Raw genomic sequence first — 12,229 nt, 5'->3', positions numbered from 1 at the left:
TCTGGATACCCATGTTGGCTCCCACATGCTCCACGATGATCTCATCGGATGAACCACGATGTCAAGGATTCAATCAACCCCGTATGCAATTCCCTTTGTCAATCGATATGTTACTTGCCCGAGATTCGATCGTCGGTATCCCAATACCTCGTTCAATCTCGTTACCGGCAAGTCACTTTACTCGTACCGTAATGCATGATCCCGTGACCAGACACTTGGTCACTTTGAGCTCAATATGATGATGCATTACCGAGTGGGCCCAGTGATACCTCTCCGTCACACGGAGTGACAAATCCCAGTCTTGATCCATGTCAACCCAACAGACACTTTCGGAGATACCCGTAGTATACCTTTATGGTCACCCAGTTACGTTGTGACGTTTGGCATACCCAAAGCACTCCTACGGTATCCGGGAGTTACACGATCTCATGGTCTAAGGAAAAGATACTTTGACATTGGAAAACTCTAGCAAACGAACTATACGATCTTGTGCTATGTTTAGGATTGGGTCTAGTCCATCACATCATTCTCCTAATGATGTGATCTCGTTATCAATGACATCCAATGTCCATAGTCAGGAAACCATGACTATCTGTTGATTAACGAGCTAGTCAACTAGAGGCTTACTAGGGACATGTTGGTGTCTGTTATTCACACATGTATTACGATTTCCGGATAATACAATTATAGCATGAATAAAGACAATTATCATGAACAAGGAAGTATAATAATAATGCTTTTATTATTGCCTCTAGGGCATATTTCCAACATCTCGATTATGGAGGTGACAAAAGGTTCATCGTAAAGGGTTACGTCGATGCAAGTTTTGACACTGATCCAGAGTCTCAATCTGGATACATATTGATAGTGGGAGCAATTAGCTAAAGTAGCTCCGTGCAAAGCATTGTTGACATAGAAATTTGCAAAATACATACGGATCTGAATGTGGCAGACCCGTAGACTAAACTTCTCGCATAAGAAAAACATGATCACACATTAATACTCTTTGGGTGTTAATCACATAGCGATGTGAACTAGATTATTGACTCTAGTAAACCCTTTGGGTGTTAGTCACATGAAGATGTGAACTAATCATATAAAGATGTGAGGTATTGGTGTTAAATCACATGACGATGTGAACTAGATTATTGACTCTAGTGCAAGTGGGAGACTGAAGGAAATATGCCCTAGAGGCAATAATAAAGTTGTTATTTATATTTCCTTATATCATGATAAATGTTTATTATTCATGCTAGAATTGTATTAACCGGAAACATAATACATGTGTGAATACATAGACAAACAGAGTGTCACTAGTATGCCTCTACTTGACTAGCTCATTGATCAAAGATGGTTATGTTTCTTAGCCATAGACAAAGAGTTTTCATTTGATTAACGGGATCACATCATTAGGAGAATGATGTGATTGACTTGACCCATTCCGTTAGCTTAGCACTTGATCGTTTAGTTTTTTGCTATTGCTTTCTTCATGACTTATACATGTTACTATGACTATGAGATTATGCAACTCCCATTTACCGGAGGAACACTTTGTGTGCTACCAAATGTCGCAACGTAACTGGGTGATTATAAAGGTGCTCTACAGGTGTCTCCGAAGGTACTTGTTGGGTTGGCGTATTTCGAGATTAGGATTTGTCACTCCGATTGTCGGAGAGGTATCTCTGGGCCCACTCGGTAATACACATCACTTAAGCCTTGCAAGCATTGCAACTAATGAGTTAGTTGGGGGATGATGTGTTACGGAACGAGTAAAGAGACTTGCCGGTAACAAGATTGAACTAGGTATTGAGATACCGACGATCGAATCTCGCGCAAGTAACATACCAATGACAAAGGGAACAAACGTATGTTGTTATGCGGTTTGACCGATAAAGATCTTCGTAGAATATGTAGGAGCCAATATGAGCATCCTGGTTCCGTTATTGGTTATTGACCGGAGACGTGTCTCGGTCATGTCTACATAGTTCTCGAACCCGTAGGGTCCGCACGCTTAAAGTTCGATGACGGTTATATTATGAGTTTATAGTTTTTTGATGTACCGAAGGTAGTTCGGAGTCCCGGATGTGATCATGGACATGACGAGGAGTCTGAAAATGTTCGAGGTGTAAGGATCGATATATTGGACGACTATATTTGGATACCGGAATGGTTCCGGGTGAGATCGGAATAATACCGGAGCACCGGGAGGTTATCGGAACCCCCCGGGAGGTATATGGGCCTTAATGGGCTTTAGTGGAAAGGAGGAGAAAGGAGCAAGGGAGGCCCCCCCCCCCAAGCCCAATCCGAATTGGGAGGGGGGCCGAGCCCCCCTTTCCTTCCTCCCTCCTTCCTCTTCCTTCCATCTCCCTCTCCAAATAGGAAAAGGAGGAGTCCTACTCCCGGTGGGAGTAGGACTCCTCCCTTTGGCCGGCCCTCTCCTCCCCTCCTTTATATACGGAGGAGAGGGGCACCCCATAGACACAACAATTTATCTCTTTGATCTTTTAACCATGTGCGGTGCCCCTCTCCACCATAGTCCACCTTGATAATATTGTAGCAGTGCTTAGGCAAAGCCCTGCGACAGTAGAACATCAACATTGTCACCACGCCGTCGTGCTGACGGAACTCTCCCTCAAAGCTCGGCTGGATCGGAGTTCGAGGGACGTCATCGAGTTGAACGTGTGCTGAACTCGGAGGTGTCGTGCGTTCGGTACTTGATCGGTCGGATCGTGAAAACGTACGACTACATCAACCGCGTTGTGCTAACGCTTCCGCTTTCGGTCTACGAGGGTACGTGGACATACTCTCCCCTCTCGTTGCTATGCATCACCATGATCTTGCGTGTGCGTAGGAATTTTTTTGAAATTACTACGTTCCCCAACACTAATCCCGTGGTAGGTGATGGCACCACATAAGGAAAAGTATAAGTAGAAAATTTTATTAGAGATTGACAAACATAGCATTAGTCAATGATGCAACTCATGAAAGAATTAATAAGGGAAGAGAAGATTCACATAAGTATACTATCCTAGAAATCTTTTGTGATTGTGAGCCCTCATCAAAATATTATATGCCAAAATTGTTGACATTGGACAAGGAAGACAACGTAATGATTTATGCTTGTTCATATTCACATAGAAGTCATATTGTCATGGATCTTTAACATGTGGTGCTTGCCCCCTATCTTTGCTAGCCAAAAATTCCACACTAAGTAGAGATACTACTTGTGCATCCAAAAACCCTTAAACCCACATATCATTTTCAAGAGTCCACCATACCTACCTAGGGATTGAGCAAGATCCCTCAAGTAAGTTGTCATCAGTGCAAAAATGCAATAAAAATTGCTTCTAAAAGTGTGAGATCATTTAGTGTAAGAGAAAATTGAGCATTGCACGAACTTGTGATGGTGAAGAATAAAAGTGACAGACTGCATAATAAAGGTCGCTATCACAAGGGGCAATGTAACATGACGTTCTTTTACACTAAGGGATTGAGCTTACAAACAAATAAGCGCATGGCAACCTCTGCTTCTCTCTGCGAAGGGCCTATCTTTTAATTTTATGCAAGAGTCAAAGTTTTTCTCTCTATTCCTTTTATTTTTCTCCTTTGGCAAGCATCATGTGGTGAGGAAAGATCTAGGCACATATGTACAGTTGAATATGGGTGGCATGAGTTATTATTGTTGACATCACCCTTGAGGTGAGTACGTTAGGAGGCGAAACCATAAGCTCGTTTCTTTCTGTGTGTCCGGTTGAAATGTTTTGCTCATGTGTACGCGGTGAGTGTTAGCAATCATACAAGACTATATGATGGTTGAGTATGTGGACTTGCCTAAAGGCTCCGACACGTGACCCTTCCTAAAAAGATGATGAATTGTAGTTGCAAAGTTGACTGAGAACATAGTTTGTTAGTTTCTAATAGAGTTTTTGCTTTATACTTCGATTGTGTGATGAACTATTACTTATTCATGAGAAGTATATGGTAAAAGTCCTATCTTTAATTTTGTTGTTGTTATAATAATCAACATGATGCTTCTATGTTCGTATTTTGTTTTTATCGACACCTCTCTCTCAAAACATGTGGACATGTTTTTTGATTTCGGTTTTCGCTTGAGGACAAGCGAGGTCTAAGCTTGGGGGAGTTAATACGTCCATTTTGCATCATGTTTTCTTGCTGTTATTTATGATGTTTTTATCCATAATAATGCTTTTTGGAGTAATTCTAATGCCTTTTCTCTTATAATTTGCAAGGTACACACCAAGAAGGAGAATTTCGGCGGCTGGAAATCTGGACCTGGAAAAGCTACGTCAGGCTACCTATTCTGCACAACTCCAAACAAGCTGAAACTTCACGAAGATTTTTTATGGAATATTTAAGAATTATTGGAGCAAATAACTACCATAGGGGGCCCACCAGGTGGGCACAACCCACCTGGGCGTGCCAGGGAGCCCAAGCGCGCCCTGGTGGGTTGTGCTCACCCAGGCCCACCTCCGGTGCCCATCTTCTGGTATATAGGTCATTTTGACCTAGAAAAAATAAGGGGAGGACTTTCGGGACGGAGCGCCGCCGCCTCGAGCGGTACTTGGGCAGGAGCACTTTTGCCCTCCGGTGGAGCGATTCTGCTGGGGGAACTTCCCTCCCGGAGGGGGAAATCATCGTCATCATCATCACCAACAACTCTCCCATCTTGGGGAGGGCAATCTCCATCAACACCATCTACTCTCAAACCCTAGTTCATCTCTTGTGTTCAATCTTGTTATCGAAACTATAGATTGGTACTCGTGGGTGACTAGTAGTGTTGATTACATCTTGTAGTTGATTACTATATGGTTTATTTGATGGAAGATTATATGTTCAGATCCATTATTCTATTTAATACCCCTCTGATCTTGAGCATGATTATTATTTGTGAGTAGTTACTTTTGTTCTTGAGGTCACAGGAGAAATCATGTTGCAAGTAATCATGTGAACTTGATATGTGTTCGATATTTTGATAGTATGTATGTTGTGATTCCCTTAGTGGTGTCATGTGAACGTCGACTGCATGACACTTTACCATGTTTGGGCCTAAGGGAATGCATTGTGGAGTAGCAATTAGATGATGGGCTGCGAGAGTGACAGAAGCTTAAACCCCAGTTTATGCGCTATTCCGTAAGGGACCGATTGGATCCAAAAGTTTAATGCTATGGTTAGAATTTATTCTTAATACTTTTCTCGTATTTGCGGATGCTTGCGGGAGGGTTAATCATAAGTAGGAGGTTTGTTCAAGTAAGAACAGCACCTAAGCACCTCGTTCAATCTCGTTACCGGCAAGTCTCTTTACTCGTTCCATAACGCATGATCCCGTGGCTAACTCCTTAGTCACATTGAGCTCATTATGAGGATGCATTACCGAGTGGGCCCAAAGATACCTCTCCGTCATACGGAGTGACAAATCCCAGTCTCGATTCGTGTCAACCCAACAGACACCTTCGCAGATACCTGTAGTGCACCTTTATAGTCACCCAGTTACGTTGTGGAGTTTGATACACCCAAAGCACCCCTACGGTATCCGGGAGTTGCACAATCTCATGGTCTAAGGAAATGACACTTAACATTAGAAAAGCTCTAGCAAACGAACTACACGATCTTGTGCTATGCTTAGGATTGGGTCTTGTTCACCACATCATTCTCCTAATGATGTGGTCCCTTTATCAACAACTTCCAATGTCCATGGTTAGGAAACCACAACCATCTATTGATCAACGAACTAGTCAACTAGAGGCTCACTAGGGACATGTTGTGGTCTATGTATTCACACATGTATTACGGTTTCCGGTTAATACAATTATAGTATGAACAATAGACAATTATCATGAACAAGGAAATATAATAATAACTATTTTATTATTGCCTCTTGAGCATATTTCCAACACTCCTCTGCTCCGGCTCCCTCCCCCTCCCCAGCATCGTGGTGACCTGCAGGAGTGCCCCCTCTCCTCCCTCCCCCTCCAACGCTGGCTTGTGGGGCTCCGGGGAGGCGGGTTGCTCTGGCGGGGGATCTGGGTGGCTCTGCCCAGATCTGGTTGGTGGTGGTGGTTGGTGGCGGTGGGGAAGGCTGGCGGCCCTGCTAAGGTGGTGGTGGTGTCGCTGGTGGTTGTGCTGCTCCGGTGGCGTGGTGGGGCTTCCGGTGGTGTTGGCCAGGGCGTGGACGCGCATGTTCTATGGTGGTGGCTGGCGCTCCGGCATGTGGCATCGGTGGTGCGTGTCCGGTGGCTCCGACGCTTGGAGCTCGCCGGGCGACGCGGGTGGGCAACGGCCGGGCGTGGCCGTTGCTTTGGCCGTGGGCGGCAGCGCGGGGAGGTCCGGCGTTGGTGGTGGTCTCCCGGTGTCGTGGCGGCTTCATGGAGGCTCAACGGCTCTGACTGCGGCAGCGGCCAGCTTCTCCGGCGTCGGCTCGTCCGCGTTCAGACCGTTTCGACCTTCGCCCCATCTCCTCATTGTCCGGTCACTACTTCCATCGAAGGGTTGGCCCTCTCCCAGCCGTGGTCCATCGCTCGTCACGCGCCTGGTGCGGCAGGACCGAGCTCTTCTCGCACACAGTGCAGCAGGACTGACCTTGCCCCCCTCACGGTACTGCAGGACCAAGCTCGTCTCACGCTCGGGGCTGCAGGACGGACTGATGGATGCCAATTTTGACCGACCTATTGGGTCTCGACGCTGGGGGTCGCCCAGGGGTGCGAAAGGTGGGACATTTCCGCTCATCTCTTTGGTTGGGGTAGCGGCGGGTCTCGAGTCAGGCGGTGTCAAGGGCAAGATGTCGGGGCGGCGGCCCTGGTGGTGGTAGCACGGTGCTCTTGGGTAGAGTTTGTGGCTTGGTGCTGCCTGGGGTGTGGCGTTGGGTGGTGGTGAGTGTTGGCCGGGGTGAAAACCTGTTTTCTTCGGACTGAGCGGCGGCGCGAAGCTCGTTTCCTTCTTGAAGGCGTCCTCGCGGCTCTCATTGCCCGTCATGCGGCTCCAGGGGAAACTCTGATCCTCGGATCGGGCAGTGGCGGTGCTCCAGTGTCATTCCCTTTCTGAAGGTGCCGCCTTGGAGCCCATGGTTCGTCATATGTGGCTTCATCTCTTCGCGATGGTAGTGCTAGGGGTGGTGTTGCTGCGCTCAGCGCCTATGTATCCTGTCCTGGATGTGTGCGTGTGTTGTGGTGGTGTGTGTTTGTACTGGATGATTGTTGATTGGTGCTTTATATATATAATGGGGCGAAAACCTTTTTCGGTATAGCAACCCCACATACGCACCAGAATGCTCCAATTTTAGGAGCTTGGTATCTTAGATCATCTCCAACCGCGCCCCCAACAGGCCCTTCCCAGACGAATTTTTAGCGCCGGCGGGCGAAAATCGGCCCAGTCACGCCCCCAGGAGTCAGTTTTTCGCTGGGTTGGGCCGAAATAATAGCCGACGCACCCGAGCCAAACCCGACGCGCTGGGGGTGCCTGGGGGCGCCGGCACAAATGAAAAGGGGCATGGGGCCGCTCCGTCGGCGAGAGGAGGGCCTTTTCCCGTCGTTTCTTCCCGCTCCCCCCGACTTCCCTCCCATTCTCTCCATTCCTCCCGCCACTCTCCTCCTCCTCCCCTCCCAGCCGGCCACCATGCCGCCAAAGAAGTACGTGTTCCCCCGCGCCGCGATGGGTGCAACTGTCGCCGTCGCCTAGCCGAAGCAGAGGAAGCCGAGGGCGCTGCCGTCCAAGCCCCCGGGCATGTCCAACGCTGACTGGAGGGCTGAAGTTCAGCGCCAGGAGGCTGTCACCATCGACCGGCGGAACAGGGCCAATGCCAAGAAGGCCCGGGACAGCGCGGCGCGGCTCGCGACTGCGGCGATGGCGGAGCAGGCAGAGCGGTCGGCCGAACAAGCCAAGGCGACTCGCGTGGGGATGATGACCCCCTCTCCGACACCCCCTCTCCGCCATGGCGCACTGCCCTTCTCTCAAGCCTCCACATCGCATCTCGGCGACACCAACGCGACAGAAGCCGACATGGACGACATCATCACGGCCGGCTTGGCCGCCGCCGCCGCGTCCCCCGGGTTTACTACCCAGGACGACACAGTGGACCTCAACGGCGACATGGATGGCGAGCTCGAGTACGGCGAGGAGGCGGAGCCTGAGGAGCAAGAGGAGGAGGAGGAGGATTTGGCGCCTGCTCCGGCGAGGAAACGGAAGAAGAAGAAGAAGAAGAAGAAGAAGAAGGGGGCGGCCAGGACCAGTGAGCCGCGCATCAAGTGGGCGTCCAAGGAGGACGAGTGCCTCGCCGAAGCGTGGAAAGTCATCTGCCTCGACCCGATCACCGGCACAAACCAGAGCATCGGGACGTATTGGGGCCGCATCAAGGCCGAGTTCGACGAGCGCAAACTCATCGACCCCTACTTCAAAGACGTGTACATGCAGCGCGGGGCGAAGGCAATGGCGAACCATTGGGGGCTCATCCAATCGGCGTGTAACAAATGGCATGGAATCGTCGAGGAGATCGTGGCTCACCCAGAGAGCGGCACCAGCATCGAGGATCAGGTATGGCACGCCGGCCTCTCCCTTTTCTTTTCGCCGGGCGCGCGCCACTCACTGAAAGTTCCTCGACGTAGCTGGTGCGGATGTTCGGCATGTTTCGGCAGGACAGCAGCGACCAAGATTTCAAGTACCACCACATCTTCAAACAGATCGAGAAGTGTGACAAGTGGGCGGATGTCCGGCGCACCCTCGCCAAGGCCAATGAGACCTACAAGCCGGACGCACCGACGCCGGGCGCGGGCGACGGGCGCCCCGAAGGCAACAAAGGGGCCAAGAAGGGGAAACACGTCGACTCGGCAACGGCGCGGGTGCAGGAGTCCATTGAGCATTGCCTCGCCGACGCGCAGGCCCGGGCCGCCCTGCGTGAAGAGAAGACCGAGGCGCGGTGGTCGGCGTTGATGACGAACAACACTGTCAAACTCGACATGCTCCGGACCAACGTCGCCGCGAAGAAGAGGAACACCGACCTGGCTTTCCTGTTGGGCAGGGCGGACATGCTCCAGAGCAACGACGAGCAGGTCAAGGCGTGGTACTTGGCGGAGCGCAGCCTCATCCTGAACCAGCTACTGTCGACGGTGCCGCCAACTCCCACGCCCACGCCGACACCGCCCCGCCGACACCGCCACCAAGCCCGCGCGATTATGCCTCCATGACGCCCAACAGCACAGACGCCGCGCCGACGCCGCCCAACACAGAAGCAGCTCCGACACCGCCAAGCCGGCGCACGCCGACTGCGCCGACGCAAGAGGCCTTCCCCGTCGTGCGATGCCTTGCCCACGCGTCCTTTTTTGTACGATGAACTTTTCATCTGATCGCCGAACTGTGATGATCGCCAAACTGGGCCGCTGATCGCCGGACTTATGGTGTTTTTTTTGTGAGCATGAATGGCTAAGTTTGAATTTGCTGCGACTTGGGGGACACCTGGGGATGTGGCTGGGAGCTAGATCGCCCCCATGGGCCAATCTAGCGCCGGCTCGTCCCCAGGTGGCTCTTTTTTGGCGCCCAGAAGGGCCAACGGCTGGAGATGCTTTTAGAAAATAGCCCTTGAATAATAATGTACGCCAAATGCCCGGTGCACCTTCTCCTATACTTTTTCCTTCCCCAAAGCACTTCTGATTGACTTTTTTTTCCTACACCAATCACCTCTGATTGACTGATTGGCCTACGTGTTGGAGAAGTTTTTCCTGCCTAAGAAAACTCTCTCTCACCGCATCAGTGGTCACTTTTTTTCTTGAATGGGCATCAGTGGTCACGGTTAATTATTCAGTTTTATTCAAAGGAAAAGCTAACCATTCGTTTGTATCATTCGACTTCGACGAAACGTGGTTAACTGGTTATGGACTTATATGATACACCCATAGTCCTTGGTCATGTCATAACCTCTACTTTACTTCCGCTATAAACAATGCTCAAGTTGAGTGCCCGGTCCAATTATGCGTCGATGGCAGCTTGGACGAGATCAGCTCCTAAACTAAAACTGGCATATCATCACATGGCCCTAACATGTTGTAGATGACGGAGCGCCAGAGTTCTGGCTTTCTTATAGAATCATCAACCCAACAAATCACCATCACACCAAATTACCTCCCAACAATCGAGATCCCGGGGCGTCACCTTCCCGGTCACTTCCTCCACTGCATCTAAAAAGTGTTTAATATTGTGCACCTGATCAAACCACTGCCGTCCATCCCTCATCGGACGGCTCAGCTCACTCTCAGACAGCGAGGATCCAAAGGCAGCCGAGCACCAACGGAATCTGATCTCGCTGTCGAGGGTGGTGGGCCCGGCTGCACAGTCACCCGTGGTGCAACCCGCCAAGCAACAAGATCCCCCCTATCGTTTCATACTCCAACGAAGCTCCAACAAGTCAAGAGCTCTCCCTGCCCTCATCTCCTTCCCCTTCCCCTGCCCCCTCCGACGACCATGGCCGTGTCCATGGCGATGTCCAGAGCTCTCGCCGTGCGCCAGCCGAACCATTTTCGCCACCGCCTCGTGTCGACGAGCTCCCAGCAGGCGTCACCGCCGCGGCCGCCTCTTCTACCGCCTCGCGGACCAAGCCTCACGCTGGCCGCCCGCCCGCGGATGCTGCCGGCGAGACCCAGGCTCTCGGGAAGCGAATCGGACCTGTCCCCGACGCCGCTCTCGGAGCGCACCATGACGGCCTGGGACCTGGCCAGCCTCTGGATCGGCCTCGTGGTCGGCGTGCCGTCCTACTACCTCGCCGGCAGCCTCGTCGACCTCGGCATGTCCGCGCTCCAGGGCGTCGCCACGGTCGCCTTCGCCAACCTCGTCGTCCTCGTCTGCCTCGTCCTCACGGCCGCGCCGGCGGTCACGCACGGGCTGCCGTTCCCAGTGCTCGCGCGCGCCACGTTCGGCGTGCGCGGGGCGCACGTCCCGGCCGTCATCCGCGCCCTCGTCGGCTGCGGCTGGTTCGGCATCGAGTCCTGGATCGGGGGCCGCGCCGTGTTCCTTCTCCTGCCGTCAGCTCTCAAGACGTACCAGCCGCTGCTCACGCCGGTGCCCGGCCTCGGCGCGGCGCCGCTCGAGTTCGCGTGCTTCCTGGCCTTCTGGGCCGCGCAGCTCGGCGTCATCATGAACGGCATGGAGGGCATCCGGAAGCTCGAGAGGTACTCGGCGCCGGTGCTCATCGTGCTCACCTCCGCGCTGCTCACCTGGGCATACGTGTCCGCCGGCGGCTTCGGGCGCATCCTCTCGCTGCCTCCCAGACTGACAGGGGCCGAGTTCTGGAAGGTGTTCTTCCCGGCGCTCACGGCGAACATCGGCTTCTGGGCCACGGTGGCCATCAACATACCGGACTTCGCGCGGTACGCGCGCAGCCAAGCGGACCAGGTGCTCGGCCAGGCCGGGCTGCCGGTGTTCATGGGCATGTTCACCTTCGCGGGGCTCGCCGTGACCTCCTCCACGGAGGCCATATTCGGCCACATCATCTCCGACCCAATCGAGCTCCTCGGGCGCATCGGCGGGCCAGCGACGACGGTCCTCGCCATCTTCGGCATCAGCCTCGCGACCATCACGACCAACATCGCCGCCAACGTGGTGGCGCCGGCGAACGCGTTCGTCAGCATGAGCCCCCGGAGGTTCACGTTCTCGCAGGGGGCGCTCATCACCGCGTTGCTCGGCATCGCCTGCCAGCCGTGGCGGCTGCTCAGCTCCAGCGAGAGCTTCGTCTACACCTGGCTGCTCGGCTACTCGGCGCTCATGGGCCCCATCGGAGGGGTCATCCTCGCCGACCACTACATTGTGAGGCGCACCGCCTTGGACGTCGATGCGCTCTACTCGGAGGAGAGGGAGAGCCCCTACTACTTCCAGGGTGGTTTCAACGTTGCCGCCATGGTGGCGATGGCGGCCGGAGTTGCCCCGATCGTGCCGGGGTTTCTTCACAAGGTTGGCGTTCTGCCGAGTGTCTCCGGTGCACTCGTCGCAGCCTACAACAATGCCTGGTTCGTGAGCTTTTTCGTCGCCGGCACCGTCTACTGCCTGCTCTGTCGCCGGAGAGGCGGTGAAGTGAAATACCAAAGCAGTTGATAGTAAAGTGGGCTTGCAGAAAACCTTTGGAATTTGGAAATAAATACTTTTGAAAGTGGTTTCTGAATGGCACGCTGAAGAAAAGAAGGCGTGTATAACACATTCACAGTTCTTGCGCAAAATTAAACCGAGGAGAGCTTCC

At 52.5% G+C, this 12,229-nt stretch overlaps 2 protein-coding genes across 2 annotated transcripts; both read left to right on the top strand.

Annotated features, from left to right (window-relative positions):
* The first annotated feature begins 8,418 nt into the window (after window positions 1–8,418).
* LOC147965621 (uncharacterized) lies at window positions 8,419–9,194 on the top strand. Its single transcript, XM_087530533.1, has 2 exons — window positions 8,419–8,544; window positions 8,616–9,194. Exons 1-2 carry the CDS (start codon window positions 8,419–8,421, stop codon window positions 9,192–9,194), a joined length of 705 nt encoding a protein of 234 aa, XP_087386659.1.
* Window positions 9,195–10,370: 1,176 nt separating this feature from the next.
* Window positions 10,371–12,154, top strand: LOC125513957 (purine-uracil permease NCS1-like). Its single transcript, XM_048679193.2, has one exon. The coding sequence runs from the start codon at window positions 10,465–10,467 to the stop codon at window positions 12,085–12,087; it is 1,623 nt and encodes a 540-aa protein (XP_048535150.2). The 5' UTR covers window positions 10,371–10,464; the 3' UTR covers window positions 12,088–12,154.
* Window positions 12,155–12,229: the final 75 nt, after the last annotated feature.

The sequence above is a fragment of the Triticum urartu genome, chromosome 6A (genome assembly GCF_056163025.1).
Source record: "Triticum urartu cultivar PI428250 chromosome 6A, HENAU_Tu73, whole genome shotgun sequence".
NCBI lineage: Eukaryota > Viridiplantae > Streptophyta > Magnoliopsida > Poales > Poaceae > Triticum > Triticum urartu.
This window is presented reverse-complemented; position numbering and strand designations above follow the sequence as displayed.